This window comes from Amia ocellicauda, chromosome 9 (genome assembly GCF_036373705.1).
Source record: "Amia ocellicauda isolate fAmiCal2 chromosome 9, fAmiCal2.hap1, whole genome shotgun sequence".
Taxonomy (NCBI): domain Eukaryota; kingdom Metazoa; phylum Chordata; class Actinopteri; order Amiiformes; family Amiidae; genus Amia; species Amia ocellicauda.
Genome location: NC_089858.1, coordinates 25,643,771 through 25,661,184, shown reverse-complemented (window position 1 = coordinate 25,661,184; position 17,414 = coordinate 25,643,771). Strand labels below are relative to the sequence as shown.

At 39.6% G+C, this 17,414-nt stretch overlaps 1 protein-coding gene across 1 annotated transcript in view; it reads right to left on the bottom strand.

Moving 5' to 3' along the window:
* Positions 1 to 9,538: 9,538 nt before the first annotated feature.
* smpd3 (sphingomyelin phosphodiesterase 3) overlaps positions 9,539 to 17,414 on the bottom strand; it is a 61,421-nt gene continuing 53,545 nt past the window's right edge. The window contains exons 5-8 of the mRNA XM_066713866.1: positions 15,994 to 16,083; positions 15,589 to 15,652; positions 14,931 to 15,093; positions 9,539 to 13,776 (exon numbers count right to left, since the gene is read on the bottom strand). Coding sequence (XP_066569963.1) covers positions 13,675 to 13,776; positions 14,931 to 15,093; positions 15,589 to 15,652; positions 15,994 to 16,083 — 419 coding nt within the window. The 3' untranslated portion in view covers positions 9,539 to 13,674. The remainder of the gene's footprint in view (positions 13,777 to 14,930; positions 15,094 to 15,588; positions 15,653 to 15,993; positions 16,084 to 17,414) is intronic.

Below are 17,414 nucleotides of genomic sequence, written 5' to 3'. Positions count from 1 at the left end.
ACACCAATGAGTAATTATGTAAACTGTGACTAAACTGTGTCTAAACAGAGCAAAACATTGTTGAACCCTAGAGTAGCTGAGTGCACCTGTTGCTAACTTACAAATTCTCGACTGTTCTCTTCACTCTATCAGACAGCAGCTATTACCATCAGTGGAAATTTACTTTTAGGCTCACTGTGACAATGTAGTTTAAATCTTACTTCCATAGGTATGATTTAGAAGGGCAGAAAGAAAAGAACCAGTTAACTCTGGAAAGCCTGAGCAGCTTGAATACATATTTGAAACATTGTAGAGACCTACCATGGACATAATACATTAACTCTCTTTGAACTGTGAGTTTTGAATCAGACAACATATACAAATCAGTCTAACATCGACACCCACATATTATATACTCAGCAAAAAAAGAAACGTCCTCTCATTTTTAACTGCTTTTATTTTCAGCAAACTTAACGTGTAAATATTTGTATGAACCTAAAAGGATTCAACAACTAAGACATAAACTGAACAAGTTTCACAGACATGTGACTAACAGAAATTGAATAATGTGTCCCTGAACAAAGGGGGGGTCAAAATCAAAAGTCACAGTCAGTGTCTGCTGTGGCCCCCAGCTGCATTAAGCACTGCAGTGCATCTCCTCCTCATGGACTGCACCACATTTGCCAGTTCTTGCTGTGAGATGTTACCCCACTCTTCCACCAAGGCACTTGCAAGTTCCCGGACATTTCTGGGGGAATGGCCCTAGCCCTCACCCTCCGATCCAACAGGTCCCAGACGTGCTCAATGGGATTGAGATCCGGCTCTTCGCTGGCCCTGACACAACACTGGCATTCCTGTCTTGCAGGAAATCAAAGGTGGGTTTGTGCCTGTAGGCGACATTGTTGCCGATGATGTCTGGTGAGGACCTGCCTTACAACAGGCCTACAAGCCCTCAGTCCAGCCTCTCTCAGCCTATTGCGGTCAGTCTGAGCACTGATGGAGGGATTGTGCATTCCTGGTGTAACTCGGGCAGTTGTTGTTGCCATCCTGTACCTGTCCCGCAGGTGTGATATTGGGATGGACCAATCCTGTGCAGGTGTTGTTACACGTGGTCTGCCACTGCGAGGATGATCAGCTGTCCTTCCTGTCTCCCTGTAGTGCTATCTTAGGCGTACAGACATTGCAATATATTGCCCTGGCCACATCTGCAGTCCTCATGCCTCCTTGCAACATGCCTAAGGCACTTTCACGCAGATGAGCAGGGACCCTGGTGTTTTTCAGAGTCAGTAGAAAGGTCTCTTTAGTGTCCTAAGTTTTTTTAACTGTGACCTTAACTGTGTCTGTAAGCTGTTAGTGTCTTAACGGCCGTTCCACAGGTGCGTGTTCATTCATTGTTTATGGTTCATAGAACAAGCATGGAAAACATTGTTTAAACCCTTTACAATAAAGATCTGTAAAGTTATTTGGATTTTTACAAAATTATCTTTAAAATACAGTGTCCTGAAAAAGGCACGTTTTTTTTTTTTGTTGAGTATACATACAACTTCAGCTTCAGATTTAAGTGGAAGTCATGACACATTTGTGGTCAGTATTTTAAAGAGGGGTTTTAGCATCTTAAGCAAGAGGCCCCTTAGACATTTCACAAACACACAGCAAAGTATGAACTCACAGATCAAAAGGAAGTTGTGGGAACAGTAAATCATTGACCATGAGGACATGCTCCTTAGACTTAAACTGGAGTAAGATCAGGATACCCTACCCCTTGTAGAACTTTAGTATTTGTCCATGCATAAAATAACTTAAATAAACCAGGGAGTGTAAACAACATGACAGCCTACACCAAGCCTGAAATACATACTGTCAATCAGACAGTTCTGTGGGAGAGCACTCGATATATTGAGTTTTTGGATGGAAGTTTTGAAATGTTCTTTTCTCTACATGCTGCTTATTACACACTAATAACACTATATAATAAGTGTGTGTAATTCCACAATAATTATTGTTAAACTAACACATGATTTCTTGTGTCTTGTTACTGAGTAAATATCTATTTCACATTCATTCATATTATTTCCTTGTGAATCAATGTGAATTAATCAGTTTTAAATTATAGTGCTAGCTATGCATCTTTCTCAAATGACATGAAATATGTACAGATAAAGAATCCAACTGTATCTATGATTAAGGATCGAGACAACTTACTCCAGTAAAATATTACAAGTTATGTTGTTAAATAAAAACAAAATTTTATCGAAGCATTTGCAAATAAAAACAAATGAATTACAGTAGGAAAATGTACAATATTCATAATATAGAGAAACGTTTGTATAACAAAGCCAAAACAAAACAAAACCAAATTAAAGAAATTAAAATATAGAATAAATGCATATTATGCAACTAAAGTTCTGTAAAAATACATTATATATGCAGGCTATACAGTAATTAGAATTGTGCTTAAGAGTGGTGCCTATTAGAAGCACATTTTGGAGCACCACACTATTATACAGATTACATTAATTTGTTAACAAATTATACTGTTACTGTTGGCTGTGGGGTTGCTTTGGCATTTCTGTGTTCTTTGACACCTCCAGGTAACATAATTATTATGTTACATACAGTGAAAAGCTTTCACAGCAAAAATCCTCAGCATTAAAAAGTCCATTCTGCGAGGTGAGGGGGTATGCTTTAAAGTGTGATTCAGCACGGTGAGTCAGAGCTATTACTTTGTACTGTGCATTTCCTGTGTGGCTCTATTAAAGAAGCCTCCACAGGTTTCACAAGCTTTATTTTATTTTTTATAACTTCTGTCTGTTAATATGTAAAATAAATGTAAATGCCTCAGATTAGCAGTAAGTACACAGAGAAACACAATAATGCTTTTGAAGGATTACCATTTTCTACCCTGTGTAATATAAGTTCTGTTTTTACAAATAAAAATCTGTCCAGTGTATATTCACACAACCCAGAATGTACAAAAGTTACAAAGCATCCATCACTACCCAAAACACACACACACACACACACATATATATATACACTCACCTAAAGGATTATTAGGAACACCATACTCATACTGTGTTTGACCCCCTTTCGCCTTCAGAACTGCCTTAATTCTACATGGCATTGATTCAACAAGGTGCTGAAAGCATTTTTTAGAAATGTTGGCCCATATTGATAGGATAGCATCTTGCAGTTGATGGAGATTTGTGGGATGCACATCCAGGGCACGAAGCTCCCGTTCCACCACATCCCAAAGATGCTCTATTGGGTTGAGATCTGGTGACTGTGGGGGCCAGTTTAGTACAGTGAACTCATTGTCATGTTCAAGAAACCAATTTGAAATGATTCGACCTTTGTGACATGGTGCATTATCCTGCTGGAAGTAGCCATCAGAGGATGGGTACATGGTGGTCATAAAGGGATGGACATGGTCAGAAACAATGCTCAGGTAGGCCGTGGCATTTAAACGATGCCCAATTGGCACTAAGGGGCCTAAAGTGTGCCAAGAAAACATCCCCCACACCATTACACCACCACCACCAGCCTGCACAGTGGTAACAAGGCATGATGGATCCATGTTCTCATTCTGTTTACGCCAAATTCTGACTCTACCATCTGAATGTCTCAACACAAATCAAGACTCATCAGACCAGGCAACATTTTTCCAGTCTTCAACTGTCCAATTTTGGTGAGCTTGTTCAAATTGTAGCCTCTTTTTCCTATTTGTAGTGGAGATGAGTGGTACCCGGTGGGGTCTTCTGCTGTTGTAGCCCATCCGCCTCAAGGTTGTACGTGTTGTGGCTTCTGCATACCTCGGTTGTAACGAGTGGTTATTTCAGACAAAGTTGCTCTTCTATCAGCTTGAATCAGTCGGCCCATTCTCCTCTGACCTCTAGCATCAACAAGGCATTTTCGCCCACAGGACTGCCGCATACTGGATGTTTTTCCCTTTTCACACCATTCTTTGTAAACCCTAGAAATGGTTGTGCGTGAAAATCCCAGTAACTGAGCAGATTGTGAAATACTCAGACCGGCCCGTCTGGCACCAACAACCATGCCACGCTCAAAATTGCTTAAATCACCTTTCTTTCCCATTCAGACATTCAGTTTGGAGTTCAGGAGATTGTCTTGACCAGGACCACACCCCTAAATGCATTGAAGCAACTGCCATGTGATTGGTTGTTTAGATAATTGCATTAATGAGAAATTGAACAGGTGTTCCTAATAATCCTTTAGGTGAGTGTATATTATGTTGATGTTTTTTAAATGTTATTGAATCCAATGTGGAGACAGCATCATACTTCTGGAATTTGTCTTCTATAAAATGCTGATGCTGGTTTTCTATTTGAATATAAAAATATATGTTATATACAAATGGGTGAAAAATTAAAGGAAAACCCAACATAAAGTGTCTCAGTAAGGTGTTGGGCACCACGAGCCACCAGAACAGCTTCAATGCTCTATGAGTCTCTGGACTCTACTGGAGGGATGGAACACCATTCTTCCAAAAGATATTCCCTCATTTAGTGTTTTGATGATGGTGGTGGAGAGTGCTGTCTAACACATCGGTCCACAATCTCCCATAGCTGCTCAAATGGGTTAAGATTCTGATGACTGTGAAGGCCATAGCATATGATTCACATCATTTTCATACTCATCACACCATTCAGTGAGCCCTCGTGCCCTGTGGATGGGGGCATTGTCATCCTGGAAGAGACCACTCCCATCACGATAGAAATGCTTCACCATAGGATAAAGGTGATCACTCAGAACAACCATATCATGCCTGGAAAATGCCCCCCACAGCATAACAGAGCCTCTGGACTGAATTTTTATTGCTTTATTGCTTAATTGTATCATGCAGTACACCTCTGCGGAGACATCTGCATTCGTTATGTTCCTCCACTCATTTATTCGGGTTTGTCCTTTCATTTGTCAGCCCTCTGTCTATTGCTGTGACTATTTATGGCAATATTGCATAAAATGTGATTACTTCATGCGGCAGGTTTGCAAAGATCACATACAACACCTGTTGGCAGTGCTCCAGTTTCCTGTCTAGGGCTCTTGTCTTGTGGTAGACTTGGTTAACACCGTCTTATTCTGAGGTCTGAAGTAATTCCTTCTGCGCAGGGATGGCAATCAGAAAAACCTCTGACTTCTTCATAATCTATATATCATCACCATCAGCCCATATTGTTCCACTTGCTTTGTTCTACAGCTTCTCTTTTAAATGTCACGCCTGCCAAGTTATATAATATATATATATATATATATTTTTTTTTTTATGTGTCTAAGACAATGTGGTTCATACAAAGCACAATATACAAGATAACATAATAAGCCTTATTGAAAATCATTATATTGGATTACATAAAATAATTATTCATTGTAATTTTACAATGCTGGCAGTATCTATTATATCACATATGGCACTTAATGTACCTGGCACATAGATACTCCATTGGATTGAGATCTGGGGAACACCTTGAACTCATGATTCATCAGACAAGACCACCTTCCTCCATTGCTCCTTGGTCCAGTTCTGATGCTCAAGTGCCCATTGTAGGTGCTTTCGGCAGTGGACAGGGGTCAGCATGGGCACCCTGACTGGTCTGCGGCTACGCAGCCCCATACGCAACAAACTGCAATGCACTGTGTGTTCTGACACCTTTCTATCAGAACCAGCATTCACTTTTTCAGCAATTTGAGCTACAGTAGCTCGTCTGTTGGATCAGACCACACGGGCCAGCCTTCGCTCCCCATGAGCGATGAGCCTTGGCCGCCCATGACCCTGTTGCCGGTTCACCGCTTTTCCTTCCTTGGACCACTTTTGATAGGTACTGACCACTGCAGACCGGGAACACCCCACAAGAGCTGCAGTTTTGGAGATGCTCTGACCAAGTCGTCTAGCCATCACAATTTGGCCCTTGTCAAAGTCACTCAGATCCTTACGCTTGCCCATTTTTCCTGCTTCTAACACATCAATTTTGAGGACAAAATGTTCACTTGCTGCCTAATATATCCCACCCACTGACAGGTGCCATGATAACGAGATTATCAGTGTTATTCACTTCACCTGTCAGTGGTCATAATGTTATGGCTGATCAGTGTATATATTTTGTAAATAATATATGCATGCTTGGTTTTCATACAGTGTAACTTGATTTAGACAACAAATACCTTTGGGCCCTGGGGCCCCTCATAAGACTGCATACATATTTATTTTCTTTGTGTCCTTATATTTAAAAAAATGACTCTCACTGCCAGTCATACCTGATAAGATTATTAACAGCATTGCCCTGAATGGGACTTTCTGATTCACTGAACCTAAATCAAACCTGGGCTTGTGTAAAGGTAGAGGCAATTTAAGCCACAAAGGACATGATCCTGAAACATTTACCTTCATGCTAAATTAAAACTATTTTTTGAGGAAACAACCCAATGAAGTGGGGAAAAGTCGCCTACTTCTTAAAGGGTGCTTGTCTAACAGATATCATAATGAAAACAATGGTTTCTGTTTTAATTTGGGACAATGGTTTGACTTTAAAGCTTCATGAATATGGAGCAATTACGCTTGAAAATACCCAAATCCTTCTATAATGTCCCATTCTACATTAAACATGTAGTGGTCCTTTTCCTCCTTTATCTCCCACTGCCCATTCAGAAGCTTCAAATTACAGGAATTAAATGAAAAAGTGACACTCATTCATATTCCCAGCTATCATGAAATCTGTTGTTGGTTGCAGAGGGGAAGAATTTTTTTTTTTTTAATCATAGATAACAAGAGGGGAGTCATCTTTGCTTAACTCTATAATTTGGTTAAAACTGGTGACTCAATCAGATAACTCAATTATAGAGTTAATCAGAGAAATAGGTCTAAATATATTTTACTTCAAAGCAGGACACAGCTTGTATAACTTTCACCCCGCATGCTCCCCTCCCCAAACTTTATCTTCCACTGAGATCAAGTTTCAGCTCACTGGTTTCTGTGGTAAACAGCTATTTTTAATAAAAAGCGGAAGTGTGACTCATTTGAGGAAATTACCAAGGTTTTTTTTTAACTGTTCAGTGTTCAACCACCGGAGAAACCACTTGCAGGCCCTGGGTTGCAAGTTTCGCAGAAAGTCAGGTTAAAACATGCTCCTTTGTTTAACTTTTGTTTACTGTGCTTTCCATGAAATACCCCCAAACTGACATGACATCTGCGATCTGGAAGAGTCCCTGGAAACAGCAGAGAAAGTTTAGATGTATGAAAGCTGCTGCATCTGCCAGACAGGCTCAGCATATTTTCTCTACCACAGAGGTTTTAGAAAAGTGTAACATTCAACTCCTAGGCCTAGATATATTCTAGATAAATTAAGCATTGTGTGACCTGTACTCTGTTTGGGGGCACAAACTGAAAATCACTTGCAGCATAATCCAATAGGATCTAATAGATTCACCTTGTCTGTTTGAGAGTATTTCTCTTCCCTGCAGGTTAGCAGTGAGGTGGTATCAAGGTAGCACTTTAGATTAGGGTACATTTATATACATTTGTATAAATTAATACATTCAGAAAATTTTGAATAACCTGATAGTAACCAGCTTCTACTAATTCATAATTGTATCTGATTAATACATGGTCCATTTTTCTCACACATAAATCCATTATATGTTAAGAATTAAGTTAATAGCTTGCTTATTATACAGTTATTATACCCTATACATGTATTCATTGCAATTTGTGTCCTTTAAACTAAATTGTTACCAATATCAGTAACTAGTAGACTGAAAGCGGTTTGTAGCATGAATCATGAAACATACTGTATATATTTATTTTGTGGTATTTATATTATATGTGCAGGTATATCTGGAATATGTGCTTTTTTCTACTTGGAAACTTGGTAATGACTGCTTTGCTTGTCCTACACTGTTTTATTATTTAAATTTGTTTTATTTTTTGGTGGTGTGTTTTTCATTTGTTGATGTGTTTTGCACATCAGAGCCACCTTAGTCAGTACATTGGTATTCATCAGGTATTATCTTTCAAATAGCTGGTAATGCTCAACACAAAGCAAACATTCAAAAAGCTGATAATACTCCACACAGTATCCTATGGAGATGACCACTATCACAGCAGTAAACCACATACACACAATATTTGCATTAAAAATCATAGTTTAATATTATAAATATATAATATTGTTTCCCGTCCCGTGTCAGTGTTGGACATCCCATTTTTTCATTGGTTACTATTGGGATTGGAATTACAAGGGAGAATCATAGAGAAGTTCTCAACACTTTGTTGTGCTGCATTAAGGGACAAGAACTGGATACATATTTCTTCCACCCAAGGATTTTAGTGATATATCTGTAATGGCCTTGACTTGACATGCTCTGAATTAATAGTGTTCTTTCTCAGTGGTGTGGTGAACAGTGTTCAAGAGCTTTACTTTCTATTGTTTTTTAACTTTGCTCATTCTTACTGGGAAACTATATGCTCAATAAAGTTAATAGTCTAGCACTGGCCAGGCCATAGCACAGCAGTGATTAGCAGTGTAATTCCTGTACAATTCTCAAAATTGAACCTGCCTTTTGAATGTCTTTTCATTAATTTTCTAAAAACACACAGCCAACACGTCAACTGATCTACACTTGCAAGATCAACAGCCAGCTCTGAGTCTTCAGAGAAAAATGTAGTGAAAGTTACTGCTGTTTTCCTTTTTAAAGTATTACAGCATGATTCCAGAGGAAGACATTAACACAGAATTTGGCTCACAGCACTAGCTGTGCTCTTCATCTGTTCTGCATCGGCAAAATATATCTGGTTTCCTTCCTTCTTCTGATTAGCTGGGAATTTTCAAGCCATTGTAAAATTAGATACATTCTTTCATAGAACAGCAAGAACAAAGTATTTTTTTCCTTTTTTTCTGGAACTCCAAAGCCATACAAATTTGAAAACCATTTGGCTTACATCCCCTTTTACTTTATTCTGTTCACTCACCTGCTGAAGTGCCTGAAATATACTAGTATTTCAGTGTGTGTGTGTGTGTGTGTGTGTGTGTGTGTGTGTGCATGTGCGTGTGTGTGTGTGTGTGTGTGCATGTTAGAAAATTAAGTTTATGAATGAATGAACATGAACATGAAGTCAATATAAAATAATAAAACCATTACGCCAATTATGTTTGGGCCTTTATAATAACATTATAAGTCATCATGATGACTTTTTTATTCTTTCTCATCTTAGGAAGTTAGTAATGATTAAAGAACCTCTACATCGAACAGGATCAGGGAATAAAGAGCTGTGATGTCACACACAGAAGCTACTCCAGAGCATAGTTTCTACAGGAAACCCTACTGCCCTCAAGTGTCCTCAGCAGGTATAGCTTGTGTACTTCTAGACTTCCTCCTGAATTCCTAGAGTTATGGGAGAATCAAAATGTGATCACGGAGAAATGCTGATATGTTGATTTCATTTCATCTTTAGATATCAGTGTCTGTCTGGACAATGTTCCTAAGTTGAGATAAGGGGGTATGACCTGAAAACAGACAGAATTCAAAGAAACGACACAGACACAGCTTCAAAGAGGACGTTTTTAAAAAGCAGAAGAAATATACTTTTATAGAACGAGCAGCTGTAGAAAACATCACTGCGTGTCTCCCTAAACAAAGTCGCTCTTGACTATCCTGACCAACATCATTTAAAAAATAAAAAATAACAGAAAAAAGAAAGATATGCTACAGTATCCTGGGGAAAGAATGAAAGCCATGTAATGTGTTGTACATAGAGCATGCAGGACGCACAACTGGCACAATGTGCAGCAGCCCAGGTCTCAGTCCATCCGGGGCCTGTTATTGCCGGGAACTATGGGAGGAACCGCTGGGCAGATGACAGTGGTAGATGCAGGTAGAATTGTTTCCCATTGCTGGCAGTTCTTATACTATAGATTGGGGGTTCGAGACGGCAGGGTAATTTGAGCTGATATGCATGCTGCATAATATATCAAGACACCTTGATGTCTCCAGCAAAGCCATCATCTATGGCATAGTTTGATTTCCTAATACTACCCTAGAGCAGCTCAAGCACACACCCGCAAACTGATATCAGGCAATAAAAGCCGAAGATGTTCTGAGGAAAAGAAACAGATTAATTAAAAACTAAAATAATAAACAGTTTTATTTCAAAGGCAAAGATACTGTAGTGAGTGGTAGAGAGCCACAGCGAGTAACACATTGCAAGGTTTTAATGACTAAGGAATTTAAAGCCCCTCTCACAGAGTTTACAGTGTTTCAGTTATCCTGTCTGCAGTGGTGGCATCCCCAAATAATTTTTGTATGGGTTTTATTCCTGCCTTTTAAATCAGGCAATTTAGAATAATCAATTACTAGTCAAACAATCAGCCTAGGAGAAAAGAGGACAGCACGCGTACATGCACACCATCTCATTTGTTTCCCATCACAAACCAGGAACACAAAACTGCAGGGGTGGAGATAAAGACACTGCAGCCACTGAAATAACACCACAAGCTTACTGGGGCTCTGCCTGGCCAGTGCAAAAACCTGGATTTGAACCAGCAATTTCTGGGCTACAAAGAAGTGAGCCACAACTCTGAGATGGAGGCTTTCAATGGGAGACCCTCTTGTGTTCTTTTAATACACTTGGAACTATAAATGTACTTTCAAATGTCTCCCTGTACCTCAATGGAGATAATTACAAACTGTTCCCATTTCAATATCTAGTAAAGACCTCTGTGCATCTAATTAACCTAATACAGTAAATATCCTTGACACAGTAGGAGTGTGTTGGCCTGACCACATGTTAGTAAACAATGCTAAGGATTAGAAAAGTTCAAGACACACACACTCACCAATTACAAAATAACAAGCCCACTACTTGATGTCTGTTATTTGTTTGCTAGAGGGTTGTGGTTTCCAATGGAATCCTACCATCAAGCACTGGCTTTGTCCTTTGTGATTGACAGGTGTGTCACAATTCTACTGGGAATGTATCAGTTGTTTGCTCGGGATGCATCAAATATTCATGCTGGCAGAGAGATTTTTAGTTTTTAAAATTATATTACAACTTCTTTCGTTTTAATCCTGCTTCTTTCTTCCTATTCAACCACAAATAAAGTGAATGGTCTGATGCAGTATTGAAAATCAGCCACAAAATGCATTAAAAAACATTCAGACATGTACTTTTAAAACAGTTAGCTCCACTTCAACAGTAGCTATGATTTGTGAGGTTAGAAAAAGGCATTTGGACAAACCTCACAACCAAGAATATAAAGAATATTCCAACCCTCCTTCTAACTATCTGGTGCTTATTCTGCTTATGAACAGTTTTGTATGACGTCCCTTCTTGTTTTAGAAAATACAATTTCATTTAGAGAAAATGTCACACAGTGTCGGAAAGTAAAAATGTCAGCATTGGTCCCTATGACTGTGTCCTAATCATAGTGTTAACAGTTGTATGCTATAAATAGAAACAGTGTGAGTGACTATGCTGTAGTTCCTGAACACAAATAGATATCAAGCCCAAAATTTAAACAACAAAGCAAAAAATGAAAAAAAATGAAAAACAGAAAGCAGAAACCAAAAACAAAAAAGATGATCTGTGGTTCTTGTGGTGTATTTTCACAAGATACAGTTTCTGAATCTCGCCTCACAACTTGCATTCTTCAACTGCATAAAGTCAGCTAACTTTTGTATAACTTCCAATAAAACAGATTATAATGCATAGTATTATTACTAGCTTAATAATAATAATAATAATAATAATAATAATAATAATAATAAAATAAAAAATAAAACAATTACTCATTAGTGCCTGGAAATATTAAAAATTCTGTCTGTAGTAACATATTGACAGGAATATTACAGGTGCAAACCTTTTCAACAACAATTCATGTATTCATAACCAGAAGTTGGAACATCCTTCCCACATAAACGGGACAGCATTATTTGTGATGGTACTTCATGACAGTGTTGAGGGCTTATTTGGAAAGGTTAAAATGCTGCAACCGCAAGAATACTGGAAGGGGCATAAGGGCATTTTCACTACTGATATTCAGCAAAAGGCTTTCAACTTTTATAAAAAAAAAACGTGCTGCTAAAATACTGTTTAATTAATGAAAAGAAAGAAAGAAAGCAAAATAGAAGTAAGAAAGAACGAAAAGAGAAGTTGTTATAAACTCACCCATTTGCAAAATGCAATCAGAGTTGAGGGCATCTGGATTCGAATCAGATTCTAGAAAGCGCATTCCCACCAGGTAGGAGTTTCATGGCATGCTAATGGCATTCACAAGAGGAACATTCATATTTCAGTTGACTCTTAGTTGAGAAAAAAGGGTGCAGCAGCAACAGTTTTGACTTGCTGAACCAGTTATTTCTCCAAACAAATGTGGACTGTCCAACCTCTCCTCTGCAATGCAATCCACATGTAAGCCAAAGAGAATGAAAGCTAACTGATTATCTACAGAATGATCTTCTGAACTGACTGCCCATCCAAATAACCATTACAACCAGTGTAACAAACTAAAGGCATATTAGGATTTAAGGGGCCAGGCACGTACAGCTCAATTCAAGCCCAATGGACAACTCACTGTCTACAGGGCAAGCACAAAGTTCAGAAAAAAAAAGTGCTCTGAGCCTTTATGATTGAAGCCGTGGGGTGTACGTTTCCAGTACAATACTGAGAAGAGAAACCAAACCACTTTGTTTCTTCCTGTTTTGACACTCAGCATGGCAGTTAAAACACTGTACAAAACCCAAATTGTGATTTTCAAAGCAGTGGGATGTCAGAATACAATAAAAGAATATATACCAGTATACATATGTATATACATTTCCTACAAAGACAGTGAGGTAATATTAGAAACCTTAGAAAGACCTTAGAAAAAAAGACACTTTGCAAAGAAGATTAATTGAAAGGGGGAGAAGAGAGTGAGAGGAGGACCCTCACTGTAATAAGCCAATAAGAAAGCATGAGTCGAAGGATTTTTTTTCCCTCCTCTACTGCTCAACAAATGTTAAAAAAGGGAAAATTCCAGTTGCTGGGAAAAGTTTGTACTGTGTGGCTTCTTGTGAGTTTCATGCAGCTGTCATTTCAGTTCATTCCCACCGTGCACGCCATGCGAGCATTAAAACATTGATGCCTTCCCATTATCATCCAAGAAACGTCATGGAAAAGGAAAGATAATTCTCACTTGTGTGCTAGAAAGAAATAAGGACAGAAGTGGGAGAAAAAGACAACATGGCATGACACATTGAATCACCGATGTCTTACGAACTAAATTGTGCTATATACTGGTAGAAAACAAAATAATTTATGTAAATAAGAATGGCACTGATCCATGGTGAGTTATGTCTTTCAGCTCAGGGTGAGCAGTCAGAGAAAAGAGTTAAGGGTCTGGCAGGAATGGGCGACCCTGCTGGTCCTCTTCACTCGTCCTCATAAAGTTCACTTTGTTTTTTGTTTTGATTTGTTGTTGTTTTTTAATAAAAAATTGACCCGCAGCCCAGAGGAGAGGCTCACAAGCAAAGACTGGCAGTAAGGTGGTGGGACCTGTTCACCAAAACCCCAACTTCCCTCTCTCTCCCTCTCCTTCTCCTCTGGAGGTCCTGTATGCCCCATGCTTTCTGCCCTGTCTCTCTCTCTCTCTCTCTCTCTCTCTCTCTCTCTCTCTCCATGGTTCCATCTGGGTCTCTGTCTCATTATGACTCTTCCTCTCCCGTGGACACAGTTAGTCGCATCGAGATGGCCAGGTGGTCAGTGAGTCCAGCCAGCTGAGTGATAAAGCTGAACTCTTCCACATCCTGATAGGAAAAAAAGAGGTGACAGATCAGTGCATCTTTAACTGCTTTGCTGTAATACTTTGGGCTGGTTTCACAAACCCAGAGCAGCACTGGGACTATCGAATGTTATTTTAGGTAGAGTTATCCAAGACTTGTTCTAATCAAGGTCTGTGAAAGCAGCTATTAGTTGAACACTAAATCCTGCATTTTATTTAACTATTCCACTTAAAGATACATTATACTTTAAGATATGATACTTTAAAATGGTCAATTTTATATAAGTGGGTTATGTTACTAACATTAAATCACTTCTGATAAAGGCTGCAGCCACTTTGACATTATAAGAACAGGAATGAAAACAGAGAGTTGTGTTATTGTACTTTTATTTCTCTAGAGGGCAGTGCAATCCCTAAGAGATTAGAAGGTTAGAGATACTGTGTGTTGAAAAAGCAGGAGAAATCAAAACCACTGATAATTGTAATCATGGTCTGAGTGGATACAGCAATCAAGACAGTTTGTGCCAGACCTGCCTGTGATCACAAGCAGTGGCTGAGAGGAATGAAGGTTTGAGCAGGCAACCATTGTTCTCTCAAAAACACCCACGGGTCTACAGTGAGAGGACAGTCGGTCTGACAGCCTCATTTCACGTGATCACCCCTGTTATTTAGAATAACAGTTCATTTTCACACAAAGTCAAATGAACCTGGCCATTCTTATTGAAATACAATTAAGAAAGGATAAATCATTTGTAAATCATTTACGTTTGTATACCTCTCAAAACACACAAAATGAAAATAGACAGTAGATGTTCACAAGACACATAAGCCCTTGGGAATGATCACAGATGCACATACTCATTCTGTGTCACAGCATATCTATCAGTATATATTTTGTATTATTTATTTATTAGTTATTTTTGAAAACGATTTATATGGAGTGATATAAGTTCTGTGTAGGACATTTATATGAAAAAAAGAGGTGTGCACTTTTTTTTTTTGGTAAGATGCCAAAATATTCTGTTTCCAATGACAAATTCCTGAAATTTTCTTTCACACATCATAGGGAAGACTGAATATGTCCTAATCTGAATACAATCAGCTACACATGTGGTTTCTAAGCCACGGAGCAGTGAGATTAGCACAAGTGATTTGATCACAATCACAAATGGGACATACCACTTTCCAGTCCTGCTGCAGTCCTTCCTCAGTGTACAGGATATAGTCGATTCTCCTCCCGCTGCCCTTGAGTGGTATCTTCCGGCCCTTTTGATTGGAGCAGTTGTTCTTGCTGTTGGGGTATACCAAATACTCTTTCCTGCCCTCTTCATTCTCCATGACTCTGCAGGAAGAAAAGGAAGACCCTAAAATATATTTTATGTACTGCACATAGGTTTTGTGCCTGAGGTTTTGTGTTTTCCTCAATATGTAATAAATGCTGTTTCTGTCTAATGCAAATAAGTATGGACAACAAACTGAAGTTTTAAAGAAGAACAATCCATGCTATATAAATGGAGCTTTCCTAACAATAAAATTCATGAACAGCTTTTGTATTCCTGTGTGCTTTGTTGCCATGTTTAAGAATTGGAATTCCTCAGCTGAACCTTTCCTGTAATTCCAGCAAGTTTTATGAGCAGCAACCACATGTGATCCAAAATGCAGCGGAAAAATTTAATCAATGCAGGCTGTGGCTGTTATTCACATGGGTACAGCTGGTGAGCCAATAAACCACACGTGTGTGCATTACAACATGCAATGATAAGACCATCTCAAATCTTTAGATATGCCTTTGATGAGAAATATGGGTAAGGACTGCTAAACAGTGTGAGGGACTCACTTCTGAAGACTTTCTGGAGAGCTGACCTCTTCATCATATAGCCCAGTGGGGTGCAGCAGAGTCCCTGTGAAAAAAGACATGTCAGATATGAGAAGTCTGGAGGGTTACAACGGACATCTTAAGAGAGAGAGGCAGACCTTGAAGACATGGCAAAAGAGTTTACTGAGTTCTTGCTCTCTGGTGTTTAGCTGAAATGAAAATTGAGTTGCACAGGGTGGAGCAAAGACCTTTGAAAGTGGTCAACAATTAACATTTAAGACAGCACTCATTCTATTGCTCTACATTTGTGCCTTTGGCTCCCATGACCATCATAGGACATTTTAAAATGAAGATATTTATTTTCCATGTTTTGCCCAACAGGTGGGATCCCTGTTCCGAGCTACAGCCTTGGCCATCCAAACTCACCCACAGTCCAGGGCTTCTCCTCGCCCGGGCCCAGGCGGCAGGGGTCCTTGTAGTGTGTGAACAGACTGTGCTGCTGTTCCAACTTGTCCTCTGTGGAGAGAGATGACTTTAGATGAGTGGTGTACAGGTGTCACTGAAAGCTTACAGTGAGGGAAAAAAGTATTTGATCCCCTGCTGATTTTGTACATTTGCCCACTGACAAATGATCAGTCTATAATTTTAATGGTAGGTGTATTTTAACAGTGAGAGACAGTATAACAACAACAAAATCCAGAAAAACACATTTCAAAAAAGTTATAAATTGATTTGCATGTTAATGAGGGAAATAAGTATTTGACCCCTTCGACTTAGTACTTGGTGGCAAAACCCTTGTTGGCAATCACAGAGGTCAGACGTTTCTTGTAGTTGGCCACCAAGTTTGCACATCTCAGGAGGGATTTTGTCCCACTCCTCTTTGCAGATCCTCTCAAAGTCATTAAGGTTTCATGGCTGACGTTTGGCAACTCGAACCTTCAGCTCCCTCCACAGATTTTCTATGGGATTAAGGTCTGGAGACTGGCTAGGCCACTCCAGGACCTTAATGTGCTTCTTCTTGAGCCACTCCTTTGTTGCCTTGGCTGTGTGTTTTGGGTCATTGTCATGCTGGAATACCCATCCACGACCCATTTTCAATGCCCTGGCTGAGGGAAGGAGGTTCTCACCCAAGATTTGACGGTACATGGCCCCGTCAATCGTCCCTTTGATGCGGTGCAGTTGTCCTGTCCCCTAGCAGAAAAAACACCCCAAAGCATAATGTTTCCACCTCCATGTTTGACGGTGGGGATGGTGTTCTTGGGGTCATTCCTCCTCCTCCAAACACGGCGAGTTGAGTTGATGCCAAGGAGCTCGATTTTGGTCTCATCTGACCACAACACTTTCATCCAGTTCTCCTCTGAATCATTCAGATGTTCATTGGCAAACTTCAGAAGGGCCTGTACATGTGCTTTCTTGAGCAGGGGGACCTAGCGGGCGCTGCAGGATTTCAGTCCTTCACGGCGTAGTGTGTTACCAATTGTTTTCTTGGTGACTATGGTCCCAGCTGCCTTGAGATCATTAACAAGATCCTCCCGTGTAGTTCTGGGCTGATTCCTCACCGTTCTCATGATCATTGAAACTCCACGAGGTGAGATCTTGCATGGAGCCCCAGACCGAGGGAGACTGACAGTTATTTTGTGTTTCTTCCATTTGTGAATAATCGCACCAACTGTTGTCACCTTCTCACCAAGCTGCTTGGCGATGGTCTTGTAGCCCATTCCAGCCTTGTGTAGGTCTACAATCTTGTCCCTGACATCCTTGGACAGCTCTTTGGTCTTGGCCATGGTGGAGAGTTTGGAATCTGATTGATTGATTGCTTCTGTGGACAGGTGTCTTTTATACAGGTA